General features: G+C 39.1%; 1 protein-coding gene across 1 annotated transcript in view; it reads right to left on the reverse strand.

The window, feature by feature from the left end:
• PTCHD1 (patched domain containing 1) overlaps positions 1-14269 on the reverse strand; it is a 62689-nt gene extending 48420 nt beyond the window's left edge. Inside the window, exon 1 of the mRNA XM_020989894.2 lies at positions 13714-14269. Within this exon, the coding sequence (XP_020845553.1) occupies positions 13714-14064 (351 nt within the window). The 5' untranslated portion in view covers positions 14065-14269. The remainder of the gene's footprint in view (positions 1-13713) is intronic.
• Between the last annotated feature and the right edge of the window lie 1731 nt (positions 14270-16000).

The following is a 16000-nucleotide window of genomic DNA, read 5'->3' on the forward strand; positions in this document are numbered from 1 at the left end:
TTTATATTATCTTCCCATAAGCTTGAAGCAGTTTTAAACTTACTTCTTTGCCTTTTTTTTCATGGACAAATCATATAATTAGTAGGCTTGCAGGGACTTTGAGGAACTACTTCATCCATACCTTCACCTAAATCAGTCTCAAATAGGATATAGCTTGCCTTTACCTAATATTATTTAGTAATGAGAATCCATCAGACTCTTCTGCTAAGTCTTCTAAATACTAAGCAACCCCAAAATGTTGGAAATTCTCATTTATGTCTAAGATGCATTCTCCTGAAATGACAGAATACTTTCTTTTATTCTGCCCAAATGAGTGTAACAAACAAACAGAACAACAGCTGGTCAGAGATCTTCTGAATTATATCTTTATTAACTTAATGGATGGCAAGTCATAAGAAAACTTTTCATCCTTAGCTTAAAACAATATGAATTCCAATGATCTCTTCCACAAAAAAACAAACTCTTACTATTTGTGATTTGAACATTTTTTTTCCCTTTCGTTTCAGGAGGCAAGGAAATGATACAAGTTCCAGCAGCAGGGAAACACCAAGGGCTTATCTTAGCACTGCTTTATGACAACAACTCAGAGAGTCCCTGAAATATCTCCAGGCTATTCTATATATTGATGCAAATAAAGTAGAAGGGGAAAAAGTAACTTGGAAACTAGGGTTTTCAAGTTTTAAAAAACGGCAACTGCAATATAGACACTAATTATCTAACTTTATATCATTTTGATCTGATAATAGGGGAAAAATATCTACTTTAGCTTCCAAAGGTGTTTCATTTAAAACCAGCAAGTAGTGAGAATATATTGGTTTACATGGATGTTGGATTAATGTGTACAAGGAAATAATCAACTTCATCCAGTAATACTTCTAGGAGAAATAGCATGGAAAGAAATAGTGGTTGCTAATGATAGTGGGTAATATTATTAACAGGTCACATTTATATAACACTTTAAAGCTTACAAAGCCCATTTTCTCCACAACTACTCTGTAAGATATGCAATGTATTATATTCTCATTTTACTGATAGATAAATTAAGACTTAGAGAGGCTGAATAATTTACTCATTGTTTGACAGTTAGCAAGATTCAAACCCAGCTCTCCTGATTCTAAGCTGCATACCCTTTCTACTAGACACCATTAAATTGTGGATTCCTTGAGGTCAGGGACTGTTTTTGTCTTTCTTTGTACACTCAGTGCTTAGCACAATGTCTGGCATAGTTGGTGCTTAATAAGTACTTGGGGATTTGTCTTGACAATACTTCAAAGTGTAGCATTAGAAGAGTGAGTGTTCAAGCAACTGCAGTGAGCTGCCAGTCCAAAATTAGTAGATGTTAGACAAAATCTCCAAATTATAGTACAAGTCTTTACAGCTTTCAATATCCCCCCAAATCCCTAGGCACTGCTTTTTCTTACTCATTAAACAGAGATGGGGATGAGGAGGTGTAGCAAACACAGTATTTCACAATCTTATAAGGCTGTTTAAGGCAAAGCTATATACATAGTATAATAAAAATGAAATAAACAGATTGAGTCATCAGTAAGCAGAAATTCATGGGATACATGTGGTGATTACCTGAGAAATAATTCGAAGATAATCACTGTAAATCATTTTAAAAAATATTATTATGTCAATGACAATGACCAGTGGGAGAGCACAAAGCAATGACTTGATAACATAAACTACTTATCCCATATTAAACTACTTATTCCATGACAAGCCAATTAATATTTATTAAGCACTTATTTTGTACCAGGCACTGTGCCAATTGCTGGTAATACAAATATAAGCAGAAAGAAAAACAGTTCCTGCCCTCAAGAAGCTTACCTTCTAACCCATGGGAGGGGAATTGTGTACAATTTCCTTCTCCCAACTTGAGCATTCTTTCCTGATTCTCTTTCTCTCTGCCTATAGTGAATCCTATCCAATTCTTTACTTAGCCCTGTACTAATATGTCCCTGCCATCATTTTGCTAACTACCTCTTTACCATTAGCTTCCAGTGCTGAGATGGTAGGTGTATTTCCATGTCCTTATTTTTTGTACCATATTGCTTAACTGAAATTGCTTTCTGAGAGGCTACCATCAATCTCTTAATTTCTAAATCGAATGTACTTTTCTTGGTCCTCTTTTTTTTAACTTTTGTGCAGCATTTGAAATTGTTGCCCAGCTCCCTTCTGGATATGCTGCCCTCTAGCACTTAGCACAATTCCTGGAACATAGTAGGCATTTAATAAAGGCTTGTTGATTTGACTCTCGGAGTTTTCATGACACTTCTCTTTCCTGGTTCTTCTTTCAATCTGGCTGCTCCTCAGGATACTTTGCTATGTCATTATTCATGTCCTACCCTCATAAACGGGTGTGATCCAGGACTCTTTCCTAGGTACTCTGTGAGCTCTCCTCTCTCCCCTGCTTTTCTTCTTCTCACCTCCCCTCTCCTCCCCTCTTCCCTTGCAAATCCTCCCTTCCCCTTCCCCTCCCCCTCCTATTCCCACTTTTGGTGATCTCATGAATTCTCAGGGTATCACCTAGCTCCCATATCACTTCTGAGCTCTAGTTTCACATCTGCTGGACATCTTCATCAGAATTTCTTATAGATCACTCAAACTAAACATGTCTGAAACATAACTCATTATCTGGTCCCTTAAAGCTCCTCATTCCACAACTTCCCTATTTCTGTTGAGATTTTCACTATTCTTCCAGTCATTCAGATTTACGATCTCAGAGTTATCCTTGACTATTTAGTTTCCCTCACTTTTCAAAGCCAATTAGTTGCCAGATCTTCTCAATTTCCTCTCTAGAACAAAGATGATTAACCAAGGGTCCGTGAATTTTTTTAAAGTTACATTTCAATATCATTTTCTTTGTAATCCTATGCATTTTATTTTATGCATTTAAAAACAACAAGAATGGATATACAGGATTTACTAGAGTACTGAAGGAGTCCACGATACAAAAATGGTAAAGAATCCCTGCTTTAGAATCTCTCTTGTGTCCAATCCCTTCTCTGCTACCATAATTAAATGATCACTAGCACAGTTCAGTCCATCATCACTTGGTGCTGGGTAGGATTTTCTACTTGTTTGTCAATTTTCCTAAAGTGAAATTGTATTTTTTGATTTCTGGTTACTCAAGTGTGCATTATAGCATAATGCAATAAAATCATGCCAGGCATTGTTCCAATGCAAAGAAAAAAAATCAAAGCAAAGAGCTTGTCTACCTATGTATAACCTAACTTACAGTAAATTTTCACCTGATATTACTTGTAAAAGTTTAAATATAGACAATTGGGTAGGTCGCATGTGTTCAGTAAATTTTAGTTGTGTCCAACTCTTTGTGACCCCCTTTGGGGTTTTCTTGGCAAAAATACTGAAGTGGTTTGCATTTCCTTCTCCATCTCATTTTACAGACGAGGAAACTGAGGCAAACAGGGTTGGGTGACTTACCCAGGATCACCCAGCTATTACGTGTCTGAGGCTGGATTCAAACTCATGAAAATGAGATTTCTTGATTCTAAGCCCAGTGCTCTATCTACTTGGTTCTCTAGCTTCCTCTTTGGGTAGGCAGGAGAACTTTTTTTTGAGGGGGGGATCTTAGGCCTAATTATCTATGGTTTATGATCCCTAGAAGAGGAACAAATGCTGAGAAATAAGAGGGAATGCTCACTGACACAACTGAGAATTGCCAGAGTCAGCAATATTAGTATAACACTTCAGGTTTCAAAGGACTTTACAATGATCACTTTACCCAGGTCTCCTGATCTCTGACAATCTTCACTACTCTCTTCTCTTTGAAGTACTACAGTTCTACTTATGTTGGAAAAATTTCCCAAAAGGAAACACTGTTCTATTATAAATTAAGTGAGAGAGGAATTTGATACAGCTCTTTCATGTAATTTGCAGAATTCCTTTTTTCAGTCCAACATGAGAGAAAACCAAATAGAACTTGGACATACTAGAACAGGGTAACTGAGGACTTTTAATTCAAATGGTGCTTCTTTGTGCTGAAAGTAGACAGTTTCTGTTGCAAAGCTCCATCAAACATGGAGATTAGATCCTAAACCATTAAAATCACCATGGTGAGAGGGTATGCTACTCACTCACCATCATGGCATAAAGAACTTTCAATGTGAGGATGGAGTTGCATGCTCAGCAGTGCGATGAAACCAATAGACTCTAATAGCTCAGATGTAGTCATTAAATACTAACAAAGAGCTAATCTGTGAATTGAGGATATAAATTGAGCACCCATTATAGCCTGTTGGATCTAAAAATGCCTATACAAATATTTACTCAATAAGCTATAATGACTAAAAGAGTGGTTCCAAAGAGTAAATAATTGGCATTTTCCAAATAAATGAGAAGGGACCATCAAATAAATCTGTTTAAATTGGTTATTTGCCAGAATTGTATACTTGAAAACAAAAACAAAGTCTAATATTGATGAAGTGCTACTATATGAGAGGCATTGTGATAGGCACTGAAGATACTTCCCCTCCTCTTCCTCTGAAATTACAACACTAAGAATTGGGAGGATTTAAAAACTCCAGGAAATTATTATCATGCATTAGGGACCATTTAGACTTTGCCCTCCAATATCCTCATTGGTCTAAATTCCTGCCTTCCTTTAAGTGCCCAATTTAGGAGTCATTTCCTTCATGAAGTCTTCCCTGATCTCTTCAGCTGAAAATGACTTTGCTTTCCTCAAATTTCTCAGAGTACCATGTTGTTTGGACCTTTCTGTTGCATTTACCCTATTTTTTTTTGTGTTATGGTTTTTATTTACATGTTTTACCTTTGAATCCAAGTTCCTTAAAAAAGGACTTATTTTGTCTTCATATCTCTAGCATCTAGCCAAAGAACAGACACTGATTAGATACTTATTGAATTAAAAACTTGGATTTGAGTCCTGAATCTGTCACTTAATACCTCTTTGTCTTTAGAGAACTCATTTAACCTTCCTGACACATATTTTTCTTATCTGTCAAGTGAGGTTGAACTGGGTGATTTCTACTACCCCGTCCAGCTCTATGATCCTGTAGTAGTCTGTATAGTCTCACATGGAAAAGAAAGAAACTGACAAATATCAGTCAATATAGCCTGTTAAGTATATACATGTATAAATACATTACATAGAATAAAGACTGTCTTTTTAATCCTTAGATCTTTTCCACTATTTTAAAGTTACATTTCCACTATTATTGTATACAAGAAAAGTACTGAAAAGTGTTTCTTTCCAGCTAAATATTTTGCCACATACATAATAATCAGTTTTTCTGATGCAAATTCTGGTGGTGGTGGCAACCTAAGAGCATGTATGAACTAGGTGCTATTACCATATTGGCAATATGGCAAAGTAATGGAAATTAATAAAAGAAAGGGCTAACATTTACTATGAAAATTGCTTTAATGAGAAAATAGAAAGAATAATATGGCCTAAGCTTACTGATGAGGTTTCTTCCTGTTTTGAAGTATCATTTTTGAAGTTCAAATAATATCGTGGTTCATTTAGTAGCCAATCCAATACTAAAAAGAACCAGTCTTGAGTACAACATACAAATTTGGCATTAACTGAGGTAAATTTAGGTAATCTAAGAAGCAGACAGCCTCTAAATCATCTGCATTTTGTTTTAAAATATTTCATGTTGACTTTTTGGTGTGTTACATTCTAGTTTTCTTGAAGCAAAATAGGGAAATCATTTTGGGAAGACCTTTCTTAATAAGAGCTGGGAAGCTGTTCATTTTTCCTTTTTTCCTTCACTGATCATCTCAGACTCTCTCTGGCAGAGGAAATTATTAGAAGTCTCCTGAAGATTTCATCATCTTTTCAGTCTGGACCTATGATTTCATTGGTATGAGCGTAATTCTTTAGTAAGCAAACTATCCACACAGATCAGCAGTAATTCACCAGTAACTTAGGGTCTTAGAGAGTTTCCTGGGGGCCCTGAGAAGATAAATGACTTCTCATAGTCTTACAGCTAGCTGGTGATCAAATCAGGACTTGGAACCCGGGTTTTCCTGACTCCAAAGCTTGGCCTCTATCCACTACACAATGTTTTTCCTCAAGAACTTCCTTATATGTAAATAGGAGTTGAGATGTCCACAAACCTTTAAAATAAATTGCATATTGCCAGTAAGTCTGAAATCTAGATTTACCAAAGAAGCTATCCAATTAAGACAATTAAGAATTATCTGTATTTGGGAGTAATGGGCTTACTTATAATAGATTATTTCTTCCAGGGTACAAAATAACAACAAATCTACAATAATCATTTAATGACAGATCCAGATTGGATTCTGGATCTTTTTTTGGCAGTCTGTGCTATCAGACAGAGCTTTGACCAGTATACAGTTAGCAGTAAAGAACATTTTTTATCTTATAGTCATGCAATCAACTAATCAACAAGTATTTGTTAAATGCTTATTATATGTATGACACTCAGCTAGGCTGAACCCTGTAGGGGACATGGATATATGGCATCATCCCAAATCTCAAGGAGATTTAATTTAGTTGGTGAACCATACCTAACAGGTAGGAAACAAATAGCATGCAATTCAAAACTATGTGATCAAGTATGATATTTGCTATCATGTCATATATAAATTACAAGTATTTTTTGCTTATCATGTTTGCTATCATGCCATATATAAATTGTAAGTATTGTAGGAGAGGGAGTCAGGGAAGAATTTATGTAGTAGGTAAGATTTAAATAGAGCCCAGAAATGGATGTAGGATCTGCATAAATGGAATGGAGAGAAGCGGACATTGCAAATGAGTTGGACCATAGAAGCAAATGTCTGGAGGTGGAAATGGCCATGACATATTTCTATGGCAGACGGGAAATCTATATGATTGAAGTTCATTAGCAAAATTCACCTTATTTTACCTTCGTCAGAAGAAAGAGTGGCTAGATACATATAACTCAAATTGAGGGTGGAGGAGGGCAGGGAAGAGAGAATAAGGGATAGTTATAAGCCAAGAGCACCATGAGTATCTGCTAGTGCGATGAGAATACCCAGTATTTTGTCCAGGATGACCAATGAAAGCTAGGGTCCATTGTGGGATAATCTTCAACAGAGCTGAAGGTAAAGTGAAAAGTGATAGCTTGTTGAAATTTGAACTTTTCTATGCTGTGTAATTATTTAGAAACAAAATAATCTATGATTACTGGCATGATGATATTTGTGTGATTGCTTAATTTGCTTTGACTCTGTAGTTTAGACTTTAAAGTCTTTGAAACCAGACTGTACCATATATCTGGGAAGATTTTTCTTAGAGGAGGAAAATTTTAGTTTGTTATATATCACAGGCTCTGACTGTTCAAACTAAAGTTTATATATGTGGTAGATCATGGAGTATGTCCCATAGTGAATGAGCACAGATGATGTTTTCCCACTTTTTTCCTTTCATTCCAAAGGGCTGTTGGCACCTCTCATTCTAATCATTAAATAAATCAATGTTGGCTGTCATTAAGGGATGACAAATCTAAGGAAATTCCATGGTTGTCAGAATGCACAAGTAATGCTAAGTTTTAGTTGGGATGATACCAAGAAGTTGCCAATTTATTTTAAAGGTCTGCCACAACCTATCCCATAGTAGTATATAGTCCCAAACACTTATTTAGTCTATTATAAATATGTCCATTTAATCTAGCATAAATATGAGTTAGCACATCCTAAAAGGACATGAATAAAAAGGCAAGTATCCTAATTTGATATTTTTTTCTCCTGTGACACAAAATGCAGCTGTCTCCTCTTTGAATCATTCTATTTGTTTGTTTTTTTCTTATTTTTTTTAAACAACTACCAAATAAGAAACCTGGAATTCTAAAATAGAGATTTTAATGTTCCATTATCCATCGAATGGCCATTTCTTCACCAGGCCTGGAGTCAGGAAGACCTGAGTTCAGATCCAGCCTTAGACATTTACTAGTTGTGTGACCTTGGGTAAGTCACTTAACTCCCACTTGCCTTATTTCCCCAACTGCAAAATAGGGATAACAGTATCTACCTTGCAGGGTTGTTGTGAAGATCAAATGAGATAACATTCACAAAGCACTTAGCACAGTGCCTAGCACATAGTAGACAGTATATGAATACTTATTCCCTTCCCCCTTCCCATGTCCAAATTTTTGGACCTAATTTGATATAGATCATGATAAAATGATACAAGACATAAAGAAGTAGGGGTTTACCTCATCCACTAGTTTAAATTTTCATTTTAATGAGCAGTTCTATTAAATGTTTTCCCATATTGGGAAATCTACATGCAAAAAAATTGGTTATGCATATTAGTTGCCAGTCACATAACTGAATTGTGCTCCAGAGTCAGATGCCAGTTCAGCATGGAATTGTGCCTGGCACATTTGGATGTAACTCAGTCTTCATAAAAAAGAAAACCTATATCCTTTCTAAATGCCTCCTCGAATTACTCCTGAAATGTGAATAAAGTGCAAGTAGAAATTGGCTTGGGGCTGTAAAAGTTACAGGCTTAGAAATCTTGGGCTGAATTCTTTCTCTTGCCTCCACTAATATGTCTCCCTGATTAACTCAGCTCAAGGGAACATCACTGCTAAAGGAGTTAGAACATTTGTCACCAGATAATGCATCATGAGGTCCTTGGATATAAACTCTTTTTCAGTGATGCTGGGAAGAAAACAAAACTCACCCACCTGTCTCCTCTACTGGTTACACTATTACTGCCTGGCAAACAACTTGTCATCCAGTTGGCCAAGGTGGGTAATGATTTATGCTGGGTGGATAATAAAGCATGTTTATAATATATATGATACCATTCTAATTGGTAATTCTGCAAGAGATTCTCAAAGGACACTGTCAGTTCAGCACCATTCTTTTTCATTCTGTTAAATTAGATCCAATTTTCAAGGTAGGTTTGTTGTTTTAGAAGATTCTGGTACCACCATACTTAGAAGACAAGGGAGAAAGCTATTCTCTATTTAGAGAAGGAAGAAGGTAACTGCATTCTGGGAAATGTTTAACTGAAAAATTGGACACTTTCTAACAGGCCAACAGAGCAATGTCATCATAATACTTGTATTGTTAGACAACACTTTATAAGAACTGTTATTTTACTTTTAGGGTAAGAAGAGCTGGGGGTGAGGGAGAAATAAAGCAAAACAAAGCAATAAATAATGTCCCTACTTCAGGTTGTTCCCTAGCACTAGTTAACTATCACTAAAAAAAAAACACCCCAAAAAACAAAAAAAAATTTTTGAATGAAGTACAGTTATTATGAGGAAAATGCAGTAGGGACAAAGGATACTAGAGTAGGTAGTTTCCTTAATCCTTGTAATAAGTGCTGACATGATAGATGGAAAATAACTGAGATCTTTAAATAGTTTCTTACTGACTACTGTGACTTAGTGACCCTGGCAAGCATGTAAGTGTTCTTTTAAAGACTGATCTTGGCAACTCATAATGGAATTACTTTTCTTTAAATTTTAGTATCTATAGAAATAAAAGGCTTAGATGAAATATATCAGAGTGTTGGCATAAAAGATGTACAGTGAATGAATGATGCATAGGGTTGTGAGAACTTTTTTGGGAAGGAATATGACATTCTGTGAGATAATTCTTCAGAATAAGACACTAGCATTTTTTTAAAAAAGGAACACACTATTTAATATGAAAGAAAATATTTTTGATATTTGATGAATAAAGTAAAAAAAACAACAGTATCTTAGAAACAAAAAAATTAAAGATTTAAAAACTTACTGTAGAGTCTTTTTAAAGTTAAATAATAATCCCAAATATGTACTTTAAGCTTGCGTGGTTACTTGGTTACTGCATCATATCTGAACATTCTATGATAAGCAAAAGTGACAGCCTACAAATATTGGAGATGCTCGGCAATCCATGTATTTTTAAAAATCACTATATCTACAACCACTTTCACGCAGAAAATAAGATATATATTCTTTGCCACAAGAGAGTTGAGATTTCTTTATCTTGGTTTTGACTGACATCAAACAGAATCAGTCCTCCATATGCACTTATTACACTCTTATTTGTTTTTAGATCAATGATACAGTATAGAGCAGAAATATTCTTCCAATTAAAAAAAAAGTACGGGTAAGCCCATCAAGTTGTTTCAACTTGGTTACAGCTGTCTCATTGAAGTAAGTGAGAGATAAGGCTTAGAAAAGACAGACAAAAGATTCACTCTCAAACTCTTCTTCCTGTGTTACCATCATGAAATGATGCTAGATCTTAAATCTTTTGAGAGATTAATTTATTTAAATCCTTTTAAGTTCTTTTCAGAGAAAAGCACTTAATAGAGACCAACTTGATTTTGTATTTAAAATTCAAATAATTTTAAGATCCACATCTAAGATCTACTTCCTATTCTTTCACTTGGATAAATGTCGTTATTTTTCCCCCTCACTCCAAACAACCCAAGTTTTATACTATATTGCAGCTCTTTGTCTTTCGGCTATAAGTAGAAACATTGAGAGAAAAGGCTATGTGTATCCAGACCAATTTCTACACCAAAGAAAATAGGATAAGTGGTATTAAACTGCAAAGATGTGGGCATTTGATTTTCTATGAATCAATAGCATTTTCAAAATAATTTTTATGACCTCCCTTACAGTTGCATTTTCTTTTTCAGATTTATTTTTAACATTCTCTTCATTCATCTGTTCACTCATTAGCAAACACTGAGAGTATATATAGTGGGCACAAAACTGCTTTTCCCACAAAAAGCAAATTTAGTGGTCAGAACAGTAGGTGTATTAACATACTGAGAGAAGATGTCCTACCATGAACACAACTTGGAAATAGCATATTCCAACACTTACTGCTTTGAGGCATCTCAGTCTTAGGTTAGTCCTGAATGCCATTTTAAATCTGAAACAAGTAGTTTTCTCTTTATGAGTAGAAGTGTTGTCTACGTAACTAACATTCAAGTTATTTCATAAAGTTGGAAGAATGGAAATATGGCCCCATGGTGTCTTGATTTATACTAGTCTTTGTTCAATTTTGGATCCAATATTACTCAGACAGGCAGGAACCACTTGCTATTTTGTATAGTGTGTGCTCCACCTAGACGCTTCCTGAATGGTTATTATTGTTCCCACCATTATTAATTGTATGATTGTATTATCAAAATAACCAGAGTAACAGTAATAAGAATGACTGTTTCAACCCTAATAATTCCTGGTAATGATGTAGTATATATTTTTGTTACAATGGCAAAAAGCAAGCAGGCAAACAAGCTAATTACAATCTCCCATCCATCTATGAAGGTCTATTTCCTTGGAATTCCCTTACTCCATATCCACTAAAAATGAGTATTATATGTGGAGATCTAAAAAAAGAATAAACTATTCAAAATTTAATGGGATCCCTCCTGATATAATCCCTATATTTTATAAGGTGAGTGAAATCTTTTTACATAAATTATCAGACAGTTTCCAGATAAAAATTACTTCTTGCCACTATCTGTCTCATTTTGATTTTAACCAGGCACCTAGATTTTTTTTTAAAAATGCTCTATATTCTTTGAAACAATTCCTGATTCAACCAGCTGTCCCTTACTTCTGGTCTTTATCCATACATTCATATATCAAGCAAACTGAAAGCAAATCCAAATAGTATTCTTTGATTTTTCAGCACAGAAAAGTTTAGCATCAAATCAGTTAAAAGAACTGAGACAAGTATTTGATGTGCCTATTGACTTCCCATTAACCTTGAGAGTAAATGTAGCTATGGTCAAACAAAAGAACATAGTGATGCGATGGTTAATGAGCAAAAAGGACTGATAAACCACTGAATCAATAAATACAAAGGGGCATATCATTTAGTAGATTAGATCAGCTATCTATCAAAAGGTGAGGCAACATTTCATCCTGACAAAACTTGCAAAATTATAGTTCCTTGATAGCTATGACAAATCTTTTGCCTAAGTTTTCTTAGGGAAATAACTGGAGCAGTGTTTTTGTGTTAAAATAGTTTTTTTGGTAAACTATTGATAAAACCATATTAGCTTGGAAATACAATGAAAACAAATATCACAAAATTAATGTAATTGCAGGCCCGTAGTGAGTGAATCTGTCTGTTCATAACAAATTTATGTGCCATTCAAAAATATTATGACCTAACAGAAGGAAGAGTTTCTCATTTCAGTAAGACTTATTTAGATTCCCCTCATTAGCTACTTAGTGATTGCTGATTGATAATGTCAACAAACAGAATGAGATAAGTAATATATTAGTGGAAAATAAACCTACCTTCCCCTAGGGAATTAGTTACAGAGGAAGGGATAAAGAAAAACCTACTGAGCATTGGTCGATTCCTTTTTGAATGAAAGGAATACCAGGAATATATGCAGCTGTAGTTGGACCTTAATCAGAGAGTCATATATTGTATGGCACATTCCAACCTCTTTGCGTTGACTGATTTTCCCCCATACCCTTGAGTTCTCCCATAGAGAACATGTGGAATAGTGATGTAAATTATGGATTCTGATGGATCATCTGCACCTTTCCCCCTTCAATCTATCACATCTTTTAGCTCACTGTCCATACTGTCATTACCCACGTCTCCTCTTCATGAAAGGTTCCCTAAAGTTATCACCATTAGCTTACTTGTCACAAGAAAGTCCTACCTTTGACAGAAGATGTAATATATGTTTGGGTGTTACATTTAGATCAGCATCTTAAGACCTTTGATTCTAGTGACATTAACAGATACAATACCTCCTCTGCATCATAACTTGATTTATCTCTCCCCTCTCTACCCCTTATGCCCACCCCCTCCCAAAGTGCACAAAACAATAGACTGACTTCCTCTGCCTCCTTCCAACAGGTTTTGGCTCACTGGGGAAACTGGAGGCAAGAGAGACCACTTTGAAAGTTTACAATTTATGTTAACCATTTTTCAGACTAAGGCATCTTCTTACCTTCTAGTCTGACCGCTGGAAATCTTATGGCGGTGAGACTGATCTACTTACAATCTCCCCATGCAGTTTACACCTCCTACTCCAAACTCCCCATTACCCTCCCACATGGAACACATACAGAGCAGGCAGCATCTTTCAAAGCCTCCCCCAGCAATACTTCTGGAAGACAGAGAAGAGAAAAGGTTGGGACTAAGTTGTCAACATTACTGAACCTCCACCCCTATTATCTTTTAAGGGTTCAGAGGCTTTTGTACCTAAGTTATGCATCTCTTCTTCTTCCCTGGGCAACCTTATCATTCTCAGGACCAAAACGCATCCCCGCCCCCTAACCAACACAAAAACAAGCAGACCACACTGCTGTTGCTGCCACTGCCGCCGCCCCAACTGTTGCAGGCACCAGGGGCGGTGGACTGGCATTTCTGTGCCACAAACACAGGACACTCCACACTCAGGAAGGGGGAGCCCCAAGAAAGGCAAGCAGGCAAGGCAAAGCAAGGCAGGCGAACCCCTAAGCATCTTGGGCGATCTCCAGTGGGAGCGTGTGTGGTGGGGGTAGAACCAGGCTTGGGCTTGGGCATGTGTGTGTGTGTGTGTGTGTGTGTGTGTGTGTGTGTGTGTGTATGTGTGTATGTTCGTGTGTGTAAGGGAGACAGGGGCAGGCATAGAGGGTGTGTGTGTGTAGGGGTGATGCTTGTAGTCCAGATGCACCCAGAAAGCCCCGGTAAGAGCAGCAGTTACAGCAGGAGCAGCCTGACCTCCCGCGTCTGACCCCCCCAAACCCGTTTTACCTTTAAGATCAGGTCTGTATGGTGCTGGTCCAGCATATTCTCCTGTTGGAAGGAGGTAATGATGACCCGGCCGTAGCGCCCGGGAGTCTGCAGGTCCGAGTAGAGCCGGTGCTTGGAGCGGTTCACCGGGAAGAGACTGTTGACTAGATTCCTCTCAATCTTGGCCAGGCTGTGCTTGGGCGCCAGCAGGTGTTCCACGCTCTCCTCTATCTGGTAGCGGCTGAAGCTAGCCCCCAGGAGGATGGAGATGAGCACAGGGGCGGAGGCGAAGAAGACTGGGTGACTGGCAATGAAGTGGCCGAGCCGGGAGAAAGACGTCCTCAAGCCTCTGTGAAGAACCTGCCGCAGCATCCTAGTGCAGAGGGAGCGCAGGAGGAGGACAAGGCGCACGCACGGCTGTGGCTGTGGTTGTGGCTGTGGCGGTGGCTGTGGCGGTGGAGGTGGTGGCGGTGGTGGCGACGGGGGTGAGATCTGAAGCTCTCTCGGAGCCCGGTCACAACCATCGGGGAGTCCCGAGCAAAACCTCGGGACAGTCCCCTCCGAGAAGAAACAGACCCTCTTCCCTCCCCCCCTCCCCCAGCCAGGCAAAAAATGTGACCCTCCCCCCACACACCCTTCCTGCCTCCGCACCCCCTACTCCACCCTATATCTCCTTCCCCCTCCCCCCCGCCTCTTCCCAGCAAAAGGGGTTCGGGGTTGGGCGGTTGCTGCTGCTGCTGCTGCTGCAGCTGCTTCCTTCCCTTTCAGCGCTGTCGGGCCCTGGAGAAGTCCTCCCGGCGCCTCATGATCTAACTTACCAAACCCAAATGCCATCGAAGGGGGATGGAGACAGCGACAGCAGCAGCAGCAGCAGAACAGCAGCAGCAACAGCAGAACAGCAGCAGCAACAGCTACGGCAACAGCAGTAGCACCAGGGAGACGCTCGCAGGAGAGAACACGAGGGAAAGAGAATTCCAGGCTACACCCAGTCCCCTCCCCTTCCCTCTCCACTCCCCCTCCCCACAGCCCCGCCCCTCTCCACGCCAGCCCCTGGCAAAGGGAGGCAGTAATAAATAAATAAATAAAGGGATCTTGTTTTCAAAACAAAAAAGTAGGAGTTGGATTTGGAGACCTCTGGTTTCCTTGAGAGCCGCGGAAGGCGAAGGGGGGAAAAAGAAGAGGAGAATGAGAGAGCAAGCTTTACCCCTCCACTTCCCCTCAGGTAGCAGCAAGGAATACACGTTTGCAGAAAGGACTGGGGGGTGGGGGGTGGGGAGAAGAACCCCAAATGCAAAACAACCTTTCTACCAAAAAAAAAAAAAGGCAGTTCAACGAAGGCTAAGAAGGTTTGGAGGAAAGAGAAACTCCAGGATCGGTCTGCCTGTTGTACGTCCAAGGGAGAGCTGGAAGTGCCTGTGTGTGAAGCGTGAGATACCCTCGCGTACACTCTCAGAGCCTAAGGAAGGGCTAGGGGAGAGGAAAAGGGAAGATCCTGCCGGCCTCTCCCTCTCCTCGGGGGTCTCCCGCAATGGTAGGTTGCAAGTCGCCAGCTTCATAGCAAAGCACCCAGTTGGGGAAATTCAAAGCACACGTTTTCCTCTCTCCTCGTTAGTAGCGCTGGGTGGAAGGGCAAGTTCTTTGGTCGCAGTTATTTCTTGATCTGTTTTAACCTCCTCTACCTACGCCATCCCCCACCCCCAGAAAAAAAAAAGACACCCTTCCTTCCCTGCTCCGATTTCCCCCCCTCCCAACTAAGAGTGATTGATGGCAATAAATTACCAGGCATCAGGCAGAGGCAGCCAGCGGAGCAGCGGATCTTCCGAGCTCTCAGGAGTCCTGGGCTCGCCGCGGAGCCTTTTTCTGTCTGCGGGCAGTCCCGGATCTCAGTAACCTGTACGCCCCAAGGACTTGGGGGCAACCCCTCCGCGAGTTTCGGAGCTGTGGAGGGGTCCGCCCACCTGACTGGCAGGTGGGGACCGTAAGGATGGTAAGTGACAAAGATGGCTAATCGCAGTAGTAAAGAAGAGAAAAGGAGCACCCCTCCTTCTTTCCCGACTTAGCGTCTGCTCTCCTCCCTCAATTCACTGTATACAGAGGGAGGGAGGGCACTTACTTGATCGTGACACCCAAGGCAGAAGCTCTGAGAAATAAAGAATGTTCCTTCTTGGAGGAAGGGACTGCCAGAAAGCCTTAAGGGGCACCTACTGCTCCAGAAAGTTTTATATATACATCCATATTTATGGCTTTTTTTCCCCCTCCCTCTCTTTCATCTCCCTCAATTCACCTCAGCAGAAATCCCAGAGAAGAC

Source organism: Phascolarctos cinereus, unplaced genomic scaffold (genome assembly GCF_003287225.1).
Source record: "Phascolarctos cinereus isolate Bilbo 61053 unplaced genomic scaffold, phaCin_HiC Scaffold_726;HRSCAF=1367, whole genome shotgun sequence".
NCBI lineage: Eukaryota > Metazoa > Chordata > Mammalia > Diprotodontia > Phascolarctidae > Phascolarctos > Phascolarctos cinereus.